The sequence below is a fragment of the Molothrus ater genome, chromosome 23, assembly GCF_012460135.2.
Source record: "Molothrus ater isolate BHLD 08-10-18 breed brown headed cowbird chromosome 23, BPBGC_Mater_1.1, whole genome shotgun sequence".
NCBI lineage: Eukaryota > Metazoa > Chordata > Aves > Passeriformes > Icteridae > Molothrus > Molothrus ater.
This window is the reverse complement of record NC_050500.2, coordinates 5,086,897-5,109,142: the sequence shown is the minus strand read 5'-3', so window position 1 is coordinate 5,109,142 and position 22,246 is coordinate 5,086,897. Positions and strand designations below refer to the sequence as shown.

Genomic DNA, 22,246 nt, shown 5'->3' with positions numbered 1-22,246 from the left:
TGATTGTATTTGTCTGAGAGAAGAAAGACTTCATGATAATCCTGCTGACAATTAATTGGCTTTTGTTCAGCAAGAGTGAACAAGATCTCATCTTAATCTGTTTCATTATTTCTCCTTGTATAGCACAGTCAACACAAGATTAGGTTTAATTTTCAAACAAAATGCAAAGTCATTACTCATATCTGGATCAGGATTTTATCTGCTTCATTTTGCAGTGCTTGGTGTGTCAATATTAATGAGAGGAGCTGCATTATGTGTGGTGAGGTAGAAATATCACTGCTTGACTTCAGGACCTTCTGCAAGGATTGCAAAGAGCAGAGCTCCAATACCGTCCTTTCTCTACTCTCAGCTCTTCAAAAAAGAATCTTCATGCTCAGGGAAGCTTGGAGAGATATAGATATAGATTAGATATATAGATATAGATATAGATATATAGATATAGATATATAGATACAGATATAGATAGATAGATATAGATATAGATATATAGATATATAGATTATATAGATTATACAAATATAGATTATATTGATATAGATGAGGATAGATATAGATATAGATATAGATATAGATATAGATATAGATAGATTATATAGATATAGATAGATATAGATGTAGATTATATAGATGTAGATTATATAGATATAGATTATATAGATATAGATTATATTGATGTAGATGAGGATATAGATATAGATAGATACAGATATAGATATAAATAGATATATAGATAGATAGATTATATAGATTATATAAATATAGATACAGATTACATAGATACAGATATAGATAGATATAGATATAGATAGATATAGATAGATATAGATTAGATAGATATAGATACAGATTTTATTGATATAGATTATATTGATTATATAGATATATTTAGATATATAGATATAGATATAGATGATATAGATATCCCACTGCATTTCAGTGTTTCTGAGCATGGCACATCTGCAGTGTGCTCTGTGGGAGGCATGTCACTGCCAAAGCTTCCTGCCCTCCCTCTCAGTGCCCAGCCAATGTCACCCTGTTCTTCTAAGTTCTTCTAAGCCTTCTCATGTTTCCTTCTCATTTTTGTAATGGAGTTCTCACACAATTTTATGGAAATAATGATTGGTTTTGCATTCTTTTCTGGAGAAGAAGAAATTTGATGGACTGTTGGTTTGACCAGGGTCATTGGAGAGGTGGCAATTTTCACCATGATATTTTATGAAAAATCCCTTCGCCAGGATTTTTTCTCCTGGGAAGCTTCAGCTTCTCCCTGTTTTGCTACTTTGGAATGTGATTTGGAGAATTGTTTATCCCCGAGTGTGAATTGTTTTTACTTAATGACCAATCCCAGTCCAGCTGTGTCAGACTCTCTGGTCAGTCACAGGTTTTTATTATTCATTCTTTTCTAGACTTCTGTCTGTATCCTTTCTATATAGTTTAGTATAGTTATGATATGATATGATATGATGTAATGTAATGTAATGTAATATAATATAATATAATATAATATAATAATATATCAGCCTTCTGAGAACGTAGAGTCAGATTCGCCTCTCTCACCTCGTCCTGGGGACCCCAACAACAAAACAGGCAATTTCATCCTCCAATCCAAGGTCACTTTTGGAATTCTATACATATCAAGGTTGAGAAATAAACTTCCCTTCTTTTTTACCTTGGAGGTGTGTGTGTCATTTTTATTTCATGTCCTATTGCAACAAGCCCCTGCTCCTGCTGCAGTGAGATGTGTTTCCCCACCATCCATCAGCCCACAGAGAGCTCTTATGGCTTTATTGCAGCCTCTCTGGGAGCACTGATTGCACTGTGCTTAATGGCTCTGCACAGATCCAGCTCCAGATGAGTTGCTCTGAGAGCCTGCAGGGAGGTGAGCCAAGGGCATGGGTGATGTATCTGGGACTCCTGCCTGCCTGGGGAGGGCTGCAGAGCTCTGTATGCAGAGGAGGAGGGCAGAGGGGATGTGTCACTGTGAGACACAGACAGCCCTGCTGCTCTGGGTGAGACTCTGTTGTATTTGTGTGGTGCCCCAATGAAGAGAGGAATGATGAATCTGACTCCATGTTCTCAAAAGCTAATTTATTATTTTATGTTACTATGTTATATTAAAGAATACTGTACTAAAACTATATTAAAGAATACAGAAAGGACACTTAGAGAAGGCTAAAAAGATAATAATGAAAACTTGTGACTCTTTCTGGAGTCCTGACACAGCTTGGCCCTGATTGGCCAAAGAGTGAAAACAACTCACAGCAGAATCCAATGAAACAATCACCTGTGGGTAAACAATCTCCAAACACATTCCACATGGGAGCACAACACAGGAGAAGCAAATGAGATAAGAATTGTTTTCCTTTTCTCTGAGGCTTCTCAGCTTCCCAGGAGAAAAATCCTGGGTGAAGGGATTTTTCCAGAAAATATGAATGTGACAAGACTCTTCTGAGTCTTGTGGGCTGCATTAAGGTTAGAAAATACTCTGCAAGGAAAGACATGTTACTAATTTGAGTGATACTTCAATGCTCTAAGATAGTGTTGAGCAAATTGTGCTGCTTCCACTTGAACTTGAAAGGCCTTGGTCCATGTCCAGGCAGCTTTCACTGCTCTGATTACTCATTGCAATTTAAAAGGCTTCTTGCATCCAACAGAGGTGTGTTGTGTCTGCTGCCCAAGAGGCAGCAATCCTTCCAAAATGTGTATAGGTGTCCTGGATGGCAGGGATAAGCATTAGGGTGTGTGCACTGCAAACCACGCCAGCAGGCACTGCAAGAGAATGAGAAGAAAACATTCACACTAAGCTGCAGCCAGGAAAAAACAAGGTGCAGGGCTCAGGAGCAGATCCAAACCACAGCATCCAGAGCAGTGCGATTCATTACATCTCCTGTGTGTGCCTTGGCATGGAGAGAGGCAGCAGCTCCTGCTGCAGCCCGAGTGCCCTCTGCTGTCACTCCCAGCTTGAGGAGCGATTTGCAGAAGCAAACTCCACAACTTCTGTGAAAGTTGTAAAGCGTGTGTTTATTACAGCGAGCATTTAAAGGATCGTTTCTCTTAAATGGCATTGCATGCCTCTGGGAACTCCAGATCCTTTTTTATCTCCCTCTCTAATCCATATGCATGCAATTTCACAATAGGTTCATACATATTCATTTTACTGATTTTGCCTGACATTTTTTTTATCAGAAAGAACTCCTGGGTCATCCTGCCCTGTCTCCTGCAGCCTCTCTGTGTCTTTTTCAGAGTTCAAGGGGCCCTCCCTTGTCACTATAGGTCACGAAATAACACAATGCTGCTCTTCTCATGGCAAAAAAGGACTTTTTAATTTCTGACTCCAACATTTATAGATTTCCAAAAGTTACAGTGGATTGGAGGGTGACAGTGCCACCTCTCCCAATGACACTGGACAAACCAACAGTCCATCAGATTTCTCCTCCTCTATAAGAGAGTGCAAAACAATAAGTTATTTACATAAAATGTGTGAGAAAGTTCGTTACAAGAATGTAAACATCAGAAAACTTAGAAAATCTTAAAAAATCAGGGTGACACTCCCTTATCTCTGTCCTTTGGCTGAAGCAGTTTCTTCCAGCATAGGTTTTTTGCAAGAACAGACAATCACACCAAACAGCTGTTTGCAAGCTACAGACTTAATTCAAAGATGTACATTTCACCTAAATCAAAATGGATTTCTAGTCTGGAAAATTTTTACTCTGTCTCAGGAGAGTGACACAGCCCCCAGCTGTGCCTGCCTGGCTGCGTGTGGCTTCTCTGTACCTGTGACATCTCTTCCTCAGGGGTCAGTCTTGACCATGAGGACGTTGCTGTGGTTGTCTGTGAGCCTTTGCTTCACACACAGGCTGCTGTGTGAGGAGCTCAGCTCTCCGAGCAATCCTTGTGCTCGCCAGGTTCTGTGAGACCTCCCAGCTGAACTCACTGTAGCTGTTCTCTCTGCAATGCCAAAGTGTGTCCCCAGTGTGGCATTCACATTCTCTGGAAAAATCCCTTCACCCAGGATTTTTCTCCTGGGAAGCTGAGAAGCCTCAGAGAAAAGGAAAACAATTCTTATCTCATTTGCTTCTCCTGTGTTGTGCTCATGTGGAATGTGGTTGGAGATTGTTTACCCACAGGTGATTGTTCCATTGGATTCTGCTGGGAGTTGTTTTCACTCTTTGGCCAATCAGGGCCAAGCTGTGTCAGGGATCTGGAAAGAGTCACAAGTTTTCATTATTGTCTTTTTAGCCTTCTGTCTGTATCCTTTCTGTATTCTGTAAAAGCTGCACCAAAGGCTAAGGGTGGGTAAAGCAGCACTGCATGACAGTGTGTGCAGGGGTAAGGGAAGGGAAACAATTCCATTCTGAACTGATTCTGGTGCCTCCTGGGTCAGAACTAATGCTGAATTCACAGCAGAGCCAGTGACAAATGACCTGGAAGGTGTGCAGCAGGGCTGGGCTCTGTAGAAGCCTTCCTGTACCTTCTCTGTGCCTTGAATGAATTCTCACCATGTTTGAATGCACTTCTGCTTGCTATTACACTGCACATTAAGTGTTTCCCATGGGTGCAGGGTGCTGGGGAACAGAGCATGTTCTTCTTTCAGGGACACCCATGGAATTACACACAGCACAGTGACTCCTGCTTTTGGAGAGAACTGGCTGACATGCCCCACATAACAGAAAACAGATGCTTGAGCACAGGGGACACATACCCAGTACAAAAGAGGAAATCCACACACAATTGTGTCACTTTATTATGTTTGCCTGGCCTGTGGTGTGTGTGTGGCACCCAGGTGCAGCTGTGCAGAAAGCCTGAGGGAGCAGCATGCACTGTGCCCAGGTGGAAGCTCCTTCCTTCCTTTGGCTGCAGGCAGCAGCAGTCACTACATGTGGAAAGGGGCACTTAAATGGCAGCCCAGGGAAGGAAGGCAGACACATGGACACAAAAATATACTTTCTTTAGGCAACACCAGCTCTGTTAGGGGATGCTCTTCTGAGTGGAATTACTAGCAGTGTTGCCCTGTTCTTCTAAGCCTTCTGATGTTTGCATTCTTGTAATGAACTTTCTCATGCGCTTTTCTGTAAATAATTATTGGTTTGCATTCTTTTCTGGAGGAGGAGAAATTTGATGGACTGTTGGTTTGCCCAGTGTCATTGGAGAGGTGGCACTGTCACCCTCCAATCCACTGTCACCTTTGAAAAATCTATAAATGTTGGAGTCAGAAATTAAACACCCTTCTTTTTACCCTGGAGATTCCAGTGTGCACATAGTTTTATTTCGTGTCCTATAGCAACACTAGCAGGGACAGTCTGAGTTCAGCAAAGCTTAGGGGTCTGTTCAGGATGGGGCACACAGCCCTGAGTGGTATCAAGAAGCTCAAGTGGGAGACTGGAGTGCTGTGTTGTCAGCAAGCACAGGGCAGAGACAGACATGTACTTCTTGCAGACATGGTCAGCAGAGGTGGAGCGGTGTCCTGCCAGCAGAGTCACACTGGATCACCAGGATGCTTGCTGCCTGAAGCATGCAGAGGCCAGGAAGGGGTAAATGAGTTTGTTTTCATTTGTTTCTGGACCCCATCCCAAATTTTTTCTAACCCAGTTCCCTAAGTTGCTGTCATCTTTCTGTCTCCACTAGCATGGAGATGCCATCTCTCTGAGGGAGCCAAACGAAGCCCCAGGGCTGGACACCAGACATGTTTCTCTTCCCAACACTTCCCTTGATAAATGGATGCTGGGAACAGTGTAAGAGGAAAGGAGTCAACCTCTCTTGCTTTGCATTATCACTAAAAATTAAACTAATAGTATTGACAGTCAAGCTAGAGCCCCTCTGTCGTAAACAATGTTATCTTTTTATAAATGGAAGAAACCAAAGTTCTCACTGCAGGTCATGGAAACAGTTGGGGACAGGGCTCTGGGTTTCCCTGGTATGTTTTGAGACACGGGGTCAGTGGTTTTCTTTATTCTTTTCCCACTCTAACTTCCAGAAAATATACTTAAAGCATCCCTTCAAGTTAAGGAGTGCCCAAGTCAGGAGAGCAGGCAGGGGAGACAGCTGACTCAGGCTGGGTGCTAGGCATTACAGACTAACAGAGGAGCTCTGCAGGATTTTTAGGTGATCTCCTGTCTGACAGAGAACACCAGTGCAAGTGGTGAGGTGCATTCCCAAATTCATTCACATTCTTTGCACAGTCCTCTTGAGGAGGGACGGGCGGTGGCTCCTGGCACCTTGCACACACGTTCCTATGCAGGAAGGCCGAATGCTCCACAGCCAGCAGCAGCACCATGCAGAAACCATCCAAAGGCTGGGGGATGGATGCCCTGAGGGAAGTGAACTGCAGCATGCAGGTCCTGCTGAGCAGAGCTATGGCTCCAGTGTCACGCTGCTGCCGGTGACGCGCGCGCCGTACCAGCCCTGCCAGAACAGCGTGTCCTGCCCGCCGTGCTCAAAGCGCACAAAGCGCACCCCGGGCCCGTAGCTGGAGAAGGTGTGAGAGATCTGTGGGACAAGAGACAAAGCAGTTGTTAGTAAGTGTCAGACCACCACAAACCGACCATTGTTCAGTGCACAGAGCCCTCAGCCCCGCTGGGCACAGTCAGACCTGCCAGGCTGGGGGAATTTACAGTGGGAGAAGCTTTGATCCCATTGTTCCGAGGGCACTGAATCACTCCAGGTTGGACATTGTGTGCCCAGTTGTGACCCCTCAGTTTGGGAAGGACATTGAGATGCTTGAGCACATCCAGAGGAGGCAACGAGGCTGGAGAGGGGCTGGGAACACAAACCCTGTGAGGAACCACTGAGGGAGCTGGGGGTGCTCAGCCTGGAGAAAAGGAGACTCAGGGGTGACCTCATCACTCTCTGCAGCTCCTGAAAGGTGCCTGTGCTCAGCTGGGGCTGGGCTCTTTCTCCAGACAGAGACAGAACCAGAGCACACAGCCTCAAGCTGCTTCAAGGGAAATGCAGGTTGGATATTAGGAAAAAGTTTTTTGCAGAAAGGGTGATAAAGTTCTGGAATGTTCTGCCCAGGGAGGTGGTGGAGTCACCATCCCTGGGTGTGTTTCACAAAGCCTGGATGTGGCACTCAGTGCCAGGGTTTAGTTGAGGTGTCAGGGAACAGGTTGGACTCAATGATCCTGAAGGTCTCTTCCAACCTGGTGATTCTGTGACAACTCCTGCACCTTATACCTGCTGGTGGTGTCTCAGCAAGGTTCCTGTAAAGCAGCCTCCCTTTTCCTTTTCCAATCATAGGATCACGGCTCCAGAGAACACATGACAGAGCCTCCTCCTCCACCTGGATGATTCTCCTGCTTCAAAAATATTCCTGATTCATGTAGGTCGGGTGTCACCTGCTGAGCCCATACCTGTAACTCACCTCAGTCCAGCTGCCATCATTTCCCTGTGGGATGGTGACAGTGTCACTTTTGTACTCAGCCAGCACATCCTCATTCTCAGAGAGCAGCTTCACACACAGCTCATAGAGACAACCAGCATCACCACGTCCTGCATACCTACAAGGAGAGCCCAGGTGCTCATGCTCACCAAGTTACTGCAGCCTTGCTTTGAGATGGAAACCTGCAATGGTTCTTAGCCCAGCCCACCACCTCCCCTCACTGACCACAGGAACCTGGGCTTTGGAGTTCATGGGCTCCAAAAGCCTGTGGGAGCTGCCTGTGAGCCCTGTCCCACATCCAGGATCCTGGCAGCTGAGGTTTTAAGGCCCAAAAAATATTTTTTTTATATATAATCTTTATATTTTATATATATATATATATATATATATATATATATATATATATATATATATATATATATATATATATATATATATATATAAAAATTTATATACATAATTTTAATATTTATATATAAAATTTCTATATATAATTTAAATATAGTATATATATTGATATATTTTATATATTTATGTGTATTTATATCTTTATATTTTTATATCTATTTTATATATAGTTTTATATATTTTTATATATAGTTTTATATATATTTTATAAACAGTTTTATATCTATTGTATATATTTATATATAAAATATTTATTTTTATATTTTAAAATATTTTTATATTTTTAATATTTTTTTATATTTTTATATATATATTTTTTATATATATTTTTTTATATATATATATATAAGGTCTATGCCCTCCTCTCTTCCTTATCTTTCTTAACCCTCTGCCTGTCCTCAAAGCCTTCCTTAATACTTACCAGTCTCTTACCATGATTTTAGGCTGGGTTGTATCCATCAGCTCCTCCCAGTAGCCCTCAGCCCTAAGATCAATGACCTGAGCCTTTCGACACCACCTGAAACACAAGAGGCTAATTGGGGTCACAGTTCCTCCTGAGAGAACCAAAAATGCCCCCTTTCCTGAGGAAGAGAAGAAAGCAGCCTTACTCATAAGATGTGACAAAGTATTTATGGACTTCTTCACTAGGAAATTCTTTTCCAAAGTCCCCTGGGAGCTCTTCAATTTTCCAGCCATCACCTCCATTCTCTACCTCTCCCCAGTGCTCCAAGCCTTCTGCAAATGGCAGAAAAGAGACTTGGATGAGTCCTGTGGACGTGGGGAACTTGACCATCTCCCACTGGAACATTCCTCTGGCTTGGGAAAGTTTGATATTAGACACAGCACTGATTTTATATGTAGACTATGGATATGTTTGTTAAGTAGAGGTCAGGCAAAAACCTTTAGCCTGACTGAGCCCAATCACACCAAACTTTAATATTCCCCAGCAAAGTGGCTGTGTATGTGTGGGTCTAAGAAAGTACTCCAGGGAAAGAATTTAGGTATTCTGAAGTGTCACCCTTTTCAGTGTCACAGCACACAAACACTCTGGGGACAGATACTGATTGCTTTGTTTCTAAGTATTTTAAAGCACTAAGTGGTATTTTCTGAAGCAGAAGACCTTAAACATCAGGGTTTTCAAAAGGCAAACCTGGATGTTGGAAAAGCTTGCAGAAAGTCACTTGTAAACAAAATGGGGAAGCTGTGTTGATACTGCTTTGGTCTATGATGGGTGAAATTGTTGCTGCTTGGGTTGTGAGGCTTGGTTACTGCTGCTTATTGGTAAGCAGCTTATAGCTCTGGCAAGTGAAGGTCACAGATTCAGAATGATGGCACATGGGGTGTGTGCCCAGGCTCTAACATGGGCTGGGGTGAGGAGAGTAAGAACAGGATTGGCCTGAGCTGCTCCAAGGAGAGAAGCCTGAAGGGTTTGGTGAGCTGAGGGCAGACTCACCCCTGAGCTGGGCAAGGCTTCATCTCTCCTGTCATGGCTTGGCAAGAAGCAATACAGAAACAAATACCACAGCCATTACTGTGTTGGATGGTTTCTACAACGGACATCTTTGTGCCTCAAACATGATTTAGATCCTTGCAGAGGTTAGATAAAGTGAATGTTATGTAAAGCCCTTTGCAAAGGCTGATTATCAAGGGCCTTTGTGCTCATTAAATGATTTGGCTGCATGGATTGATTAACTTGACTCTTGGGCAGGGGGAAAATTCTGCAACCTGACAGCAACTAAGATGTATTTTCAAAGACCAGACATACACAATTCTCAGTGCCTGGTCATCTCTCTGTCACCCTGAAGCTTGTTGTGATGTCTCTCAAGGGCTGATTATCAAGGGCCTTTGTGCTCATTAAATGATTTGGCTGCACGGATTGAGTGACTGGACTCTTGGGCAGGGAGAAAATTCTGCAACCTGACAGCAACCAAGATCTATTTTCAAAGACCAGACATACACAATTCTCAGTGACTGGGCACCTTGGAGCTTGTTGTGACATCTCTCACCTTCACCACATGGGTTCTTGATGAGATTCCTCCTTTTCTTACTCAGGAAGTAGAAGCTTTGCCAGTTCTCCACATCTGACTCTGCTCTGCTGAGGCCTTCCTGCTGACACTTCAGGATCCAAAGTGCAGCTCCATCAACCAGGTTCTTCCACTGGCAGCAGACCAGGCGGCACACCAGCACCAGCTCCACCGCAGGAATGGAGGCCAGGATCCGGACCAGGACTGCTTCAGGGAGGGACTCCATCCCTGGGCCAGGTGGGCACAGCTGTCTGAGAGACAGGCTGGAAAGCAATGCTGAGGCTTTCCCACCCTCAGCAATGCCAGACACTGATGCAGTAGAAAAAAAGGGAAAATGAATATGTTATCTGTCACAGACATATTTTATGAAAAAGCCTTTCCTTAGGATTTTTCTCCTGAGAAGCCTCGGAGGAAAAGAAAAACAATAATTATCTGCTGCTGTGGAATGCAAAAGGTGCATCTTTGATTGGTCCATGTTGGTTGTTTCTAATTAATGGCCAATCACAGTCAGCTGGCTCAGACTCTCTGAGAGTCACCAGCTTTTGTTATTCATTCTTTTCTATTCCTTGCTAGCCTTCTGATGAAATCCTTTCTTCTATTCTTTAGTATATCATTTTCTTTTAATATAATATAGATCATAAAATAATAAATCAGCCTTCTGAAACATAGAGTCAATATTCTCATCTCTTCCCTCATCCTGGGACCCCTGTGAACACCACCACAGTTATCTGAAGGTAGGATTTTTGATTCCTAGCCTCAAGGTCTCCTGTTCCTCATTACATTAATAGCCTGAAGCAGATTACTATTTTTATATTCTAAGTAAAAGCCCTGAATTAAATCTGCCCACAAAATGTGTGTATTTGACCACTGAGTTTGTTCATTTTCCAGGCTGGAATCAGTCCTTCCAGAATCTCTGCTGCTGCAAAAATCTGCTTCCTAGTAATGATTTCCTCTGCAGAGGAAGGCACATGGGTGCTTGTTCTGCCTTTAAGAACATCCCTGGTAACAAATGCTGCAAAGCAGCACTCAAATATCAGCGTTAAGCTTCTTGCCAGCCACCTTTGCAGTGGTTCATTCTATATCTGACAGCCTTTCCCTCAGAGTGCTGGCACTTCATCAGGAGCCTGTATAAAGTAAAGGTCTGAGCATAACTGAAAATAACTCAGCTGATATTCTCTAATATTCTAATGTCTACGGCCTCATAACTGGAGAAATTAAGTCAGAAGTGTTTGCTCTAACTTCATGTGCTAATTCTGAACTCCAAGCAGCTCTCTGCTGCCCTGAGGCCCAGGTGCAGGTGCTGCAGGACTGTGGAAAGATGAGTGTGCAGATTCAGAGCCCGTGGCATCTGTGAGGGATGCACTGTGCCACTGCTTTGATGTCAGCTGAGTCCTGGTGCTGGGAAGCTGCTGAGGTTGCAGCAAACTGCATGGATGCAGCCAAACTCCTCAGGAATGACTCAGTGAGCCTGGGAGAGCACTAAGAACAGAGCTGAAATACCCTGGCATGCAACTGAACAAAATACAGCAATGCCAAACCTGGCAAGGAAGGGAAGAAACTGGGAGTCACTGCTGTAGCAGCATCCTAAATCTAAACATTTTCAGATGTGTCTATCTGCACTGCACCCAGCAGGGGCAAACTGTAATTTAAAATTCCCAGACAGAATTAATGATTTCTTATCCTCCCCACACTTCCAACCCTCAACCACAGTCCTGAAGGCCAAAACATAATTTTTTAAAAGCCGGCGGGAGGGATCCTGCTGGTTTCATCTCCTACAGGAATTTCAGAAGCCTCTCCTGCTCCCTGCATGCTGATAGAGCGCTGTTAGCCAGGCTTTCTCACGCACTCGGGAGAGGGACGGAGGCACCTTCCCTTTCTCCTTGCCTTTCCCTTTCTCCTTGCCTTTCCCTTTCTCCTTGCCTTTACCACCCCAGCTAAGCACCCAAACCGACCAGGCTTTACATCACGGACACGCTCCGGGCAGCGCGCATCCCTTGACGCGTTCGGGGCACTGCGTGTCCCTCCTCTTTCCCCAGGAGACACCGCGGGAAACCTGCGGAGGCTCAGGGGGGGCACCGAGCGCTCTTACCTGAGCCGCAGGGGCCGCTCCGAGCTGGGCTGCACTGAGAACGGCACACGGGGCTGGGGCGCCTGTCAGAGAGAACCGGGACCCGCCCCGCGGCCCCGCCCTGTTCCGCCCAAACGCGGCCCCCGAGGCCCCGCCCCAGGCCGGCGGCCCCGCCCTAGGCCCCGCCCCAAAGCAGCCCCGCCCCAAAGCGGCTCCGCCCCGGCGGCCCCTCACATCCATGTCCGGAGGCGCAGATGGGCGGAGCCAGGTGGGGCCGAGCACCGGGGGTTGCGGCGGGAGCGGGCCTGGGGCCGGCCGGGCGGGCTCTCCGCGGTTCTGTTAGTCACGAGAGGAAACTGCCTTCTCTTCTGGCAGCTCGGGCCGTCGTGCCGCGGATCTCCCCTCGCCCTCCCGCGGGCCGCGGCCTGCCATGACCAGCATCGGGGACCTCCCCGAGGACGTGCTGGTGGAGCTGCTGTCGCTGCTGCCCGCCCGGGAGCTGCTCCGCACCTGCCGGCTGGTGTGCTCGCAGTGGCGCTACGTGGTGGACCTGAACACCCTGTGGAAGCGCAAGTGCCAGCGCGACGGGTTTTATCGTCAGAGCTACGACAGGAGCATCTCTGACTGGAAGAGCTTCTATATGCTCTGCCACATGAAGAAAAACTTACTCAAAAACCCTCGTGCTGAAGGTTGGTATCGTTATTTATAATAAAGGACTAAGAGTTTCCGAGCAGTCTGAATGAGTCATGCCTCAACTACTGCTTGTGCTGTGGGACTGTCCAGCTATTGCGTGTAGCTCTGCTACGTCAGATTTATAGCTCAGTTCCTGCAATACTTTGTGGTTTTAGCCAGAAAAATCTGGAGTCATAAGGCCCCAGTACAGCAGGCAGTGACAATTAATTTGCACTGCAAGTACAATGTGGTAGTGAAACGATCAGGGATTGGGATTAAACATTTGGGCAGCTGGGGAACTTTTGTTACCAAAGACTTGACTAATATAACTCCAGTAATCCTACTTTATTGCTGCTGCTGATTTTCTGATGAGATCAGAAATCTGCTACCTGCTGTCCTAGATGCTGACAGCCACAAAAAAGGTAATGGCAGCATAATGACAGGAGTCACTTACAGCTGTAGGAAAAATACAGTGCATCTGAAAACATCAGGTAGCTTCCTAGCATTCTCCTACTGCTGATTCTAACAAAAGCTGAGATCCTGCTGGTAGCTGAAATGAGGTGCTAACCCTCACCTTGGACACCTGTGTTTTTAGAGAACTTCCAGCACTGGACACTTGATGCCAATGAAGGAGATAAGTGGAAAATTGAGGATCTGCCTGGAGCTCATGGAAGTCATATGTCAGACCCCAGAGTACACAAATACTTTGTCACTTCATATGGGTAAGGACTGGATTCCAATAATCTGGAACTGGGAAACCTGCTTCCTCCCACCTGTCTGAAAAGGCACCATGGTTAGAAGGCTGGTGGCAGGTCCTGAACCTTAGATCACCTGTGGGAAAAGGAAGGATCTTCATTAACCCTTTATGCCAGTTAACCTAAAGAGATGGGTACTGCTGAGAGAATTGATCACAAATTTCTCTGCCTACCAGGAACTTCCTGTAATTTTTATAGTTAGGATAATCCACATGGGATCCCTGCTTCTCTTCTCCCAAAGGTGGTAGAGAAAGGTTGATTGAGAAACTCAAGCAACTGTACTTACATGACAAGGTGAAAGCTCTGTAACCTTCAGGAGTGGTGGGTGTGTCACACAAACAACTTGTAAAAAAAGCTGTCACCAAAGGAGGATCAACAGCTTTTACAAGCACTAGGCACTGGTTTCCTGTTACTAATACATCAATACAGAGACCCCTCTTAATCCAGCTTGTAGGTAACTATTCTTTTTATCTTGGGGTGAAGCTAATTCAGTTCATTTTCTTGTCAGGTTCTGGCTATGGCTAAGGCAGGGTTTAGCCAGGTCAGCTTTGTGGGCCTTCAGGATCTGGGTGGGTATTAAAGCTGTCAGGGAAAGGACAGCAAGAGAGAAGTGTTCTGTAGAACTGTGAGTATTCCCATGTCTGTTTCAGGCCATGCTTAAAGTCTCAACTCATTACCCTGGATAAAGAAGGCTATTGGAATCAGCTGATGGATGAGATACGGCCTGAAATTACAGTCAAGGACTGGTGAGTGGAAGCACTGAAAATTAGAATTTCTAGCATTGGTCTAGAGGTAAGCTAGGCTTCTGGAGCTTTTCATGCCATAAAATCAGTTCTTTATTCTTACTCAATGGACTGCATGGTGGCAATCCTGTGAAGGGTGGGATAGCTGTAAGTTCCACAACTTCTCTATAGCTATGGGGATGACACTCCTTTACTCCTTTTCCGCTGCAGACAGGGATCCCCTTGGAGACTGCTTTTGAAAAATAAAGACCACTGAATGCTGTGTATACAGCCCTGCTCCTTGATTCCTCCTGCCTCTCCAGGTACGCTGCCAGGTTTGACTGCGGGTGCCGCTACGAGCTCACCGTGAGGCTGCTCTCCAGAGACTGGATCTGCCTGGAGGAATTCCATCCTGAGCCAGTGGTCATTGAGCAGTGGAGTGATGCCAAGTGGAGAGAGGTGAGCAGCAGCCAGGGAGGCAGGAGCTTTACAGCAGTGTTGTGACACTGGTGTGTTGCAAGTCTTACTTGGCCAAAAGTGCCAGGGGACTTTCTCTGCTCTTCAGCCTCCTCTGCTCTATAGAGAAAGTGAGCCAGTCCTTGCTGTTGATGATGCTGAAGAAGCAGTAGTGTCCTGAATGAGACAGATACTATTTTTAGGTGCCCAGAATTTTCTGTAGAGTATCCTGTGGGCTTCCATGTTTTTCAATGCCGTCTTTTTAATTGTTTCTTGGTTTTATGTAAGATTCTGTCTAAATAATTAAATAACAAGCAGATTTCAGGGCTTTTTTTCATCAAAAAAACTGTTTTAAAAAACTACTGCATGGATAGCCAAGTATTGCAGACTTAACTTGTCTTAAACTGTTACAGGTGTTTAACTGGTTTGATTTGCATTCTGCAAATTAGATGTTTGCAGACTTAACTTTTCTTAAACTGTTACAGGTGTTTACCTGGTTTGATTTGCTGTACATTCTGCATTAGATGTTACTTATGCATGCACTTAAAATCAAGCTTAATGTTAGCTTAACGCAGATAGGGTTTTGGGGAGAAGGCTGAGTGAGAAAGGCTTCTTTCCTCCCCCTGCCACCCCCTCTTCCCCCCAAAAACCAGGGAATGGTGCATTTTCAATGAAAGCTATTTAGGCTCAGGAAGAGCTCATTCTAAGACTCACACACTGTAGTTTTCTAAGCTTCTAGGTGAACACTGATTTATTTAGGCAAACTAAAAGGAATTCTCTTTTCTGTGCAGATTTCTCACACCTTCCAGAATTACCCAGCAGGAGTTCGTTACATCTGGTTCCAGCACGGAGGCCAGGACACCCAGTACTGGGCAGGCTGGTACGGGGTCCGTGTGACAAACAGCAGCATCACCATTGGGCCCCCAAGCTCACTGTGAGGCACTGTGCAAGGCTTTGCTTTTACCTCAGGACTGGAACCAAGTGGCCTCAGGTGCACTATTTGCCTGTTCTGTCTGGGTGTGTGCTAGCTTTGTCTTGCAGCTCTTTTTCACAGTAGAATTTCAGCAGGCCCAGCCCTTTAGAGGGGTGTTCTGTCTTCATCTTCCATTCTCTTCTACCATGGATGCTACTCCAGTTACTGCTGCCCTTCCAGAGAAAAACTGGGACAATTAAATGAGATCTATCTTTTCTAGTTAATACATTATTATGCTAACACACACAGTCTTAAAGACACTTTCATGTTTATGGAACATAGGAAAGATAAGGCTAAAATGCTTAATTTCAGATTATAAATGGTATCTACAAGGACTCTGCCACAGCTTGTCTTGTATGGTATTTTCTTTCCTGTTTCAGTGTTAAGATTTATGATCTGCATCAGACCTTTCATAGCATCAGGAAACTGTCACTCCTTGTTCCTAAGTGCTGTGTCACTGGTAGTGAATTCCTTACCTTTCTCTAAGTGTGTATGATCAAAATGATCCAAAACAGTCCCTTGGTGTTTGAATAAACAGGTAGAGACAGAGGAGGTAAGAAGTCCCTTCAAGCAGCTGCCTAACAACACAAGTGCCTTTTGATTGTGCTGGGCTTTTCTCACATCACTTTTGGTTTATACTGAGCAGTGTAACCCAATATAAAATGTTAAAGCAGTGCCCAGAGTTGATCTATAATGTTCCTACACTTGTTACTTGGAGGAAGCAGGAGGTGCTGGACAGGCTAGTGTACCAAATTCTCAGACAAACAAGCTCAGCTTGTTTGAACTGTGTCTCCCACCCTTATATACCCAGAACTAACGTTAAAGCCATGTTCCATCTCCTCTGATAGGTTTAGGATTATTAGTGCTTTCCTTGCTTATTCTCAGTTAGGAATAGGATACTTGGCAGGTGTCCTTGCTGGACAGACAAATTCCACATTGCTAATGCCACCTCTGAGTGAAAGGAGAGAGACCAAGGTTGTACAGCCTTTCATAGGAACTGACAGAGTCCACATACAGGCCAGAAAAGAAAATAAAAATACTTCTTTGCTGAAGAAGGGAGCCTGGTTTTGACAGAACTCAGCCCAGTTCAACTGGGGTAAAACTTGGTATTTATTGAAGACTGCTTGGGATGGTCACAGTGGACAGACACTACATAAGGCCTCACTCCCCCTTAGCACAAGTGTTGCTCTTGTGGATTGTGTGACAGCTCCTGGCTGTCTGTCACTGCCTGTGTGCAATGGAGCTGCCCTTTCCAGGTGAGAACTGGACTGGTAATAAAGCACTGACTCCCCAGGGATGCACTGTATCAACACCTGTGCTCTCACACAAGTCAAGATGGGAACAGGCTCTGGCTCCCCATTCCAAGTCAGTTCTTTTATACAGTGGTAAGAGCACTTGAAATAAAGAGGCAGCAGCTGCTCTACATTCACCCAGAAGGCCAGCTGAAGAGATGGTTACCAAGATACAGTTTGTGACAGATCTTACTCCACTGGAAGATCAGATGAAGCTTGAAGGCAAGGAAGATTTGAAATCAGGTGCCTTTGTGAGCTCGCTCTTCTACGTAGAGCTGCATCTGGAGAGAGAAACAAGCAACAGTCCTGTTGGTATACAGGTAGGTGAATGGAAAAAAAAAAGCCTGCAACAGGCTGAATAGGAAGTGCTTACACCTTCCCCCATAACCAGGTTTCCTATTTTACTATGAGGAGTCTTGCCCTGCTTTGATTGCTGGCACAGACATCTGCAGGACTAACCCACAGCTCAGCAGCATGTTTTAAAGCTGTTACACCACAGAAAACTGCAGAGCTGATGTCAGAGCATTGACAGTTCAGAACCACAGCAGGTTCAGCACCTCTTGGTCAGAATGCCCTGCTCACCTTTAGGATGTCAGATGTCATGGTTTTCAGGGGAATGAGCCGGGGGTCGTGCATGTGCACGTCTTGCTCATCAGCGAGGATCCAAGGGAAATCCTGGGGGCAGGAACACAAGGAGGTGTTACTGGCAGAACCCAGCAGTGCTGTAAAGTGAGCTCCTCCTCAGCACTTGTTTTGTGTAAAGTTGAAAGAGAGACAGAGTGGCTGAGGGAAGGAACAGGTAATTCAAACCTTCCCCAACAACAAAAGTTAACGCTTACACGCTTGTCCCTGACGCTCAGCATAACTGTCTTCAGTTACAGCTTCCAACTGTGAGGTGAACCCACTGCACTCACTGCAAAGGTGACATCTCACTTCTTTAAAAGATGCACTCTCTGCTGTCCTGAGCTACCATGCCCAGTTCATTACACCAAGATTTAACTGCAACTCCAGAATGCTTAGGGCATGGGTTTCCATCCTGCCCTGCAAGAATAAAGATGGGTCTGCTACACCACAAGTTTCCATTACTAAGCAGTGCAGAACAGACTTTGATTTTGAAACAATTTTATACTTTGCTAGCTTTACTTGTTGTGCCTTAGGACACCTAAAATAACTTGACTCAGGAAAAAAGTTTCTCTGTATCTAAGCAAGTATTCTTTAAAAATAATCTTCCTTTAGAAAGTGTTCTGCACACAGTTTCCTGTAAGATACAATCTATTTGTGCCCCCAAACCTACTCATTACTTTAATCTTAGTCTTTCTTGCTTTTTATACAAAAGTGGATGGTGGGTGAGGGCTGCTTTTTTGCTTGATTAAATTCAAGGACCTATTCTACATGCCTGAGTATTTCTAAATGTCTGAGCAAGCATTGGACAGGAAGTATTGTTACAATCTATTTCAAGACTTGAAGTTGTGTTGTTACAATCTATTTCAATTGAAGTTGTGTTGTTACAATCCATTTCAATTGGAGTTGTGTTGTTACAATCTATTTCAATTGAAGTTGTATTGTTACAATCTATTCCAATTGAAGTTGTCTGCAGTGGTGGCTGTGTGTGGCAAATGTGCTGTCAGCTCACCAGCATTTACCATTTCACCACGTTTCAAGTACAGTTATGATGTGCCTCATGTGACACCAATCTACATGTTGAAAATATCTCTCAGCCTTAACCTTAAAGATGCTCTGCAGCTTCTCACACACAGTCAAGTGCCCAAGGATATCACTCACCTTTATCACCTGGATCTTTTCCATGTTGCGCGTGGCAGCCTCCCGTGTGTGAACCAGAACTGTGAAGGTGCAACCTAAGAGAAGTGTCAGGTTCCAGCTCAGGGCACAGCTCCCAGAGGATCAGCCAAGCCAAGCAAGGCCAGGCATGAGACTGTTTGGATCCAGGTGACATTTACCTGGGGGGTTGTTGTCCAGCACAGCATCACACACGCTGATTTTCAGGATGAAGGCACGCAGTAACTGCTCCACGTGGGACAGCAGGGACTCAGAACTGTGGAGGAGACAGCACTTGTTACTGGCATGCAGCAAAGGCCTGAAGTTGCTCCCAGAATGTCTCCCAGGGCTGGGTGTTGGATGCCAGGGGCAAACAGGAGTGGAAACCTCACCTAATGGAAAGAAGAGGTGGCTGGGTGATCTCAAAGACAAATCTCTCCACGGGGTGGTGCTCTTTATCCAGAATTACAACCACAACTTTCTCCACATCGTTCTGCAGGAACCAAGACAGAAAAATCCCTTCCTTCATATGAGCTGCCCACAGTGTGCTTCGCATTCTTTGATGCAGTGGAGTACACTCAGTTGTTTGGGCTCACAGCACAAGCCCTTATCCAAAACCTGACTTCAGATTATTCTTAGCAATCAGAAGAAAAATGTTTTTGCAAAGCCATTTCTTGCTGGGAGTTAAGCTGCCAGCTTGTGGCTAAGGCTGAAGGAGATGAAGTGTGCTAAACTGTATGTTCCTCCAGATCCTGTTTTGGAACAAAGGAGGAAAGGCACAGCCATCTCCCTGCGGTGGACACTGATGAAGTTAAGATCCATTCAGAGCCTTGTCCAAACAGAGCAGCTTTGTACAACCCCAATTTAGAACAGACCTAATTCCATTTTCTACATGTGCATTAAAATTGTCTGTAAAGAGCAAGGCATACAAAACCTGCCAACAGCCTCCTGAAATGTTTCATTGGTCACACTCTTTTCTCAAAAAACCTGGAGTCCAGGTCTACCTTTGCTTCCTGGTTCTCAGCAAAGCATTCAAACTGTTCTGCCACAACAGGTGCTTAAACTCTGGTAGGATGATGTAACTGGAAATGTACAGACACGTGTCCTTGTGTGCTATATGAGACAAGCAAGGCAGGGTCTTAACTGCCAGGAAAGGTTATGATGTTTTTAGTTTTGTTAGGAACCTTTATCAGCTAGTATATTGTGTATGGTAATTTTTTTAAACAAATGTTGCAGTTAAGATGATATTTATGTTCTCTTACTTTCTATTGAATCCACTTGCAGTACTTTTACCAGGTCCCCAGTCTGAGCTCACCTTCTCCAGCAGAGGCTTCACACAGTGCAGCGTGTCCTGGATGTACTGGTTCAGCTCTGGGTGGCAGGACATCTGCAGCAAACACAGGAAGAGTCAGAGCTGTGTTGGACATGAGCCAGGACAATGCTAAAAGGGAAGATTTAAACAGAAGCACCAGTGTTTACAAGGCATTCAAGTCATGCTTCAAATAGTGCTGGAAAATGCTGAGTTGCCCACTCAAATCAGCAATTGTTCAGGGCAGGGTTAGCCAGCTGAGGCAGATCACTGCACCCATGCAGTTGTTGTGGATCTGGAATGTATACCCAGAACAGCACATTGGGAATAGCATATTCCAACCATCCCTACTTCCTAGTAAACATCATTCCTGTTACCCCACTGCACAGAGCTGGGGCAGCCTTCTACTGCTGTTACCCATGACCTGCTTGTCCCATGAGCACTTTTTGTATCCTCTCCTATGACAAGAACTAAGCTCTCCTCAAAAATAAGTCTGTACATTAAACAATCACTTTGCAGAGTGTAAGTTTTTTCTGGTGAGTGTTGATTGATCCTTGCTATTTTGCTTGTCCATGTGGCTGTCAGCTCCCAGGAAAATCTCCTACCTGGACAGGTACATTGTATTTTTTCCTCTTCTGAAAGATCCCAATAGGGTAAACTTCTCTGACATACAAGATGAGGTGAACAGCCACTTCCAGGAATTCTGAAAGAACATCTGCAACAACTGAAAAACACAAGTAAAGGATGCTGGAATAGGGTGTGGGAAAGTAGAGAAATACCAGATGCTCAGGGGACCTTTTTTTACAGGTTATTTTTTTTTCTGCATAAATTTCACCTGCCTCCTCTTAGCTGCAGAAAATTTAGGGACAGAGCAACCCTCCAACACTCCCCCAAGCTCAGTACCCAAGAGGAGTGTCACAGGGACACCAGTTGTACACTTGGTACAACACATTACCTTGCCCAAAGTTAAGGTCCTGCCGTGTGAGAGTGGTCATCTTCCCCAGACCCTGGAAGTAAGCACAAAAGGAATGGTTATCCTCTGGCTCCTGTATTGTTCATCTAGTCACATCATGGAGCTGTACACCAGAAGACCCTGTGAGCCCACAGGGAGAGGTGTGAGCACCCCCATAAACCCAGCACGTCCTCAGGCATTAGCAGCAGTGCACAAACCAGTGCCACACCTCAGGATGAGAGATTATTCATCATTTAATTCCTGGGGTTTTCAGTCTCTCTCCCTTTCTGGGATACAGGAAAGTTCCCATATACAAGTATACAAATACTTTTTAGTAACACAAGAAACACTGTTTTTTTAAAGCTTCATAGTACTTGCCTTTTCTAAGCCCCATCTCTTACTATAACACAAGAATTTATTGCTCCATTATCAGAAGAAACAAACTTCTTCCTGCCTCGCTCAGTCCTGAAGACACCGTCAGGATTCAGAGGAAGAAGCTGACACTGCCCAGACAGAATCCTGTGTTTGGATGGAATTTATGCATCATGCATGAGGTGTATGAATATGCAACAGGCTGTTGCTTTTAAGGGTTAATCCTCTGTTAACGTGGGTACTTTTTCGTGCTTATTTTGAAAAGTACCTGGACTGTCCACAACACTTTGTTCTTATTGTCTCGTATTGTCCTATATCCTAATTGTCCAAATTTTTATTACTCTAATTATCTTACTATTTTTCTAACCATTTTATTACTATTAAACTTTCAAAATTTTAAAACCAAGTCATTGGCGTTTTTCACACCCTGCCAGAGCCAGGGCCACCCCCTCCACTATCCCAAGCTGGTACCAACTCCATCCAACCTTGGACATTCCGGGTACGGGGCATATCATGTCAGTAGAACCCAGCGCCCTCCCCGTGCCTATCACGGCAGCTCTGCACCAGCCCAGAGCAGCCCGCACAGGTCGCTCCAGCAGCCCGGACGTGCCGTGCCCGCTCCGGGGCTCCCGTTACCGGCGATCCCTCACCCGGGCTCCCCTCACCGCCGCTCCCTCACCCACTCCTCGTCTCACCCACGCGAGCAGAAGGGAGAGCGGACGGGGACAGAGCCCTCGAGCGCCCCGTCGCACCCACCGCACGGCACCGCTTCTCCTCAGCCTGGGAACCGAGCCTGGCAACCGCCCGCCTGCCGGTGCTCCCTACCGGAACGGGGCTCCTCGCACGGCCCCGCCTCAGCACGGCCACCTGCCCCCGTGTCCGCCCGGTGCTGCTCCCCGCCCCGCTGTGCCCCTCCCGGTGTTCCCTCTCGCCCCGGCGCTCCCCGCTCCGTACCGGGCCCGCCGCCCCTCACACCGCCCAGCGCGGGAAGCGGCGGCAGCGCCTGCGGATGACGCCATGGCGGGGGCGGCAGCGCCCCCCGGCGGGCGGGAGGAGCGGGCGCGGGCCGGTCCCGCTGCCCCGCGGGGT

At 45.6% G+C, this 22,246-nt stretch overlaps 3 protein-coding genes across 5 annotated transcripts; 1 reads left to right on the top strand and 2 right to left on the bottom strand.

Moving 5' to 3' along the window:
- Positions 1-5,244: 5,244 nt before the first annotated feature.
- On the bottom strand, positions 5,245-11,987 carry FBXO2 (F-box protein 2). Of its 2 annotated transcripts, none has more exons than XM_036396467.1 (6): positions 11,900-11,987; positions 9,793-10,119; positions 8,395-8,521; positions 8,208-8,303; positions 7,350-7,496; positions 5,245-6,486 (listed from the first exon to the last, which is right to left on the bottom strand). In XM_036396467.1, exons 2-6 carry the CDS (start codon positions 10,034-10,036, stop codon positions 6,366-6,368), a joined length of 735 nt encoding a protein of 244 aa, XP_036252360.1. In that variant the 5' UTR covers positions 10,037-10,119; positions 11,900-11,987; the 3' UTR covers positions 5,245-6,365. The 2 variants fall into 2 exon arrangements, with proteins under 2 accessions (XP_036252360.1, XP_036252359.1); XM_036396466.1 differs by having other exon boundaries at positions 7,361-7,496.
- A 138-nt stretch (positions 11,988-12,125) lies between these two features.
- On the top strand, positions 12,126-16,003 carry LOC118694853 (F-box only protein 44-like). Its single transcript, XM_036396141.2, has 6 exons — positions 12,126-12,146; positions 12,254-12,567; positions 13,146-13,272; positions 13,956-14,051; positions 14,351-14,486; positions 15,275-16,003. The coding sequence occupies exons 1-6, from the start codon at positions 12,133-12,135 to the stop codon at positions 15,419-15,421; spliced, it is 834 nt and encodes a 277-aa protein (XP_036252034.1). The 5' UTR covers positions 12,126-12,132; the 3' UTR covers positions 15,422-16,003.
- A 545-nt stretch (positions 16,004-16,548) lies between these two features.
- Positions 16,549-22,184, bottom strand: MAD2L2 (mitotic arrest deficient 2 like 2). Of its 2 annotated transcripts, none has more exons than XM_036396142.2 (9): positions 22,112-22,184; positions 20,789-20,840; positions 20,439-20,557; positions 19,840-19,911; positions 18,917-19,017; positions 18,707-18,801; positions 18,531-18,604; positions 17,331-17,423; positions 16,549-17,029 (listed from the first exon to the last, which is right to left on the bottom strand). In XM_036396142.2, the coding sequence occupies exons 2-9, from the start codon at positions 20,826-20,828 to the stop codon at positions 16,988-16,990; spliced, it is 636 nt and encodes a 211-aa protein (XP_036252035.1). In that variant the 5' UTR covers positions 20,829-20,840; positions 22,112-22,184; the 3' UTR covers positions 16,549-16,987. The 2 variants fall into 2 exon arrangements, with proteins under 2 accessions (XP_036252035.1, XP_036252036.1); XM_036396143.2 differs by lacking the exon at positions 22,112-22,184 and adding an exon at positions 21,914-22,004.
- Positions 22,185-22,246: the final 62 nt, after the last annotated feature.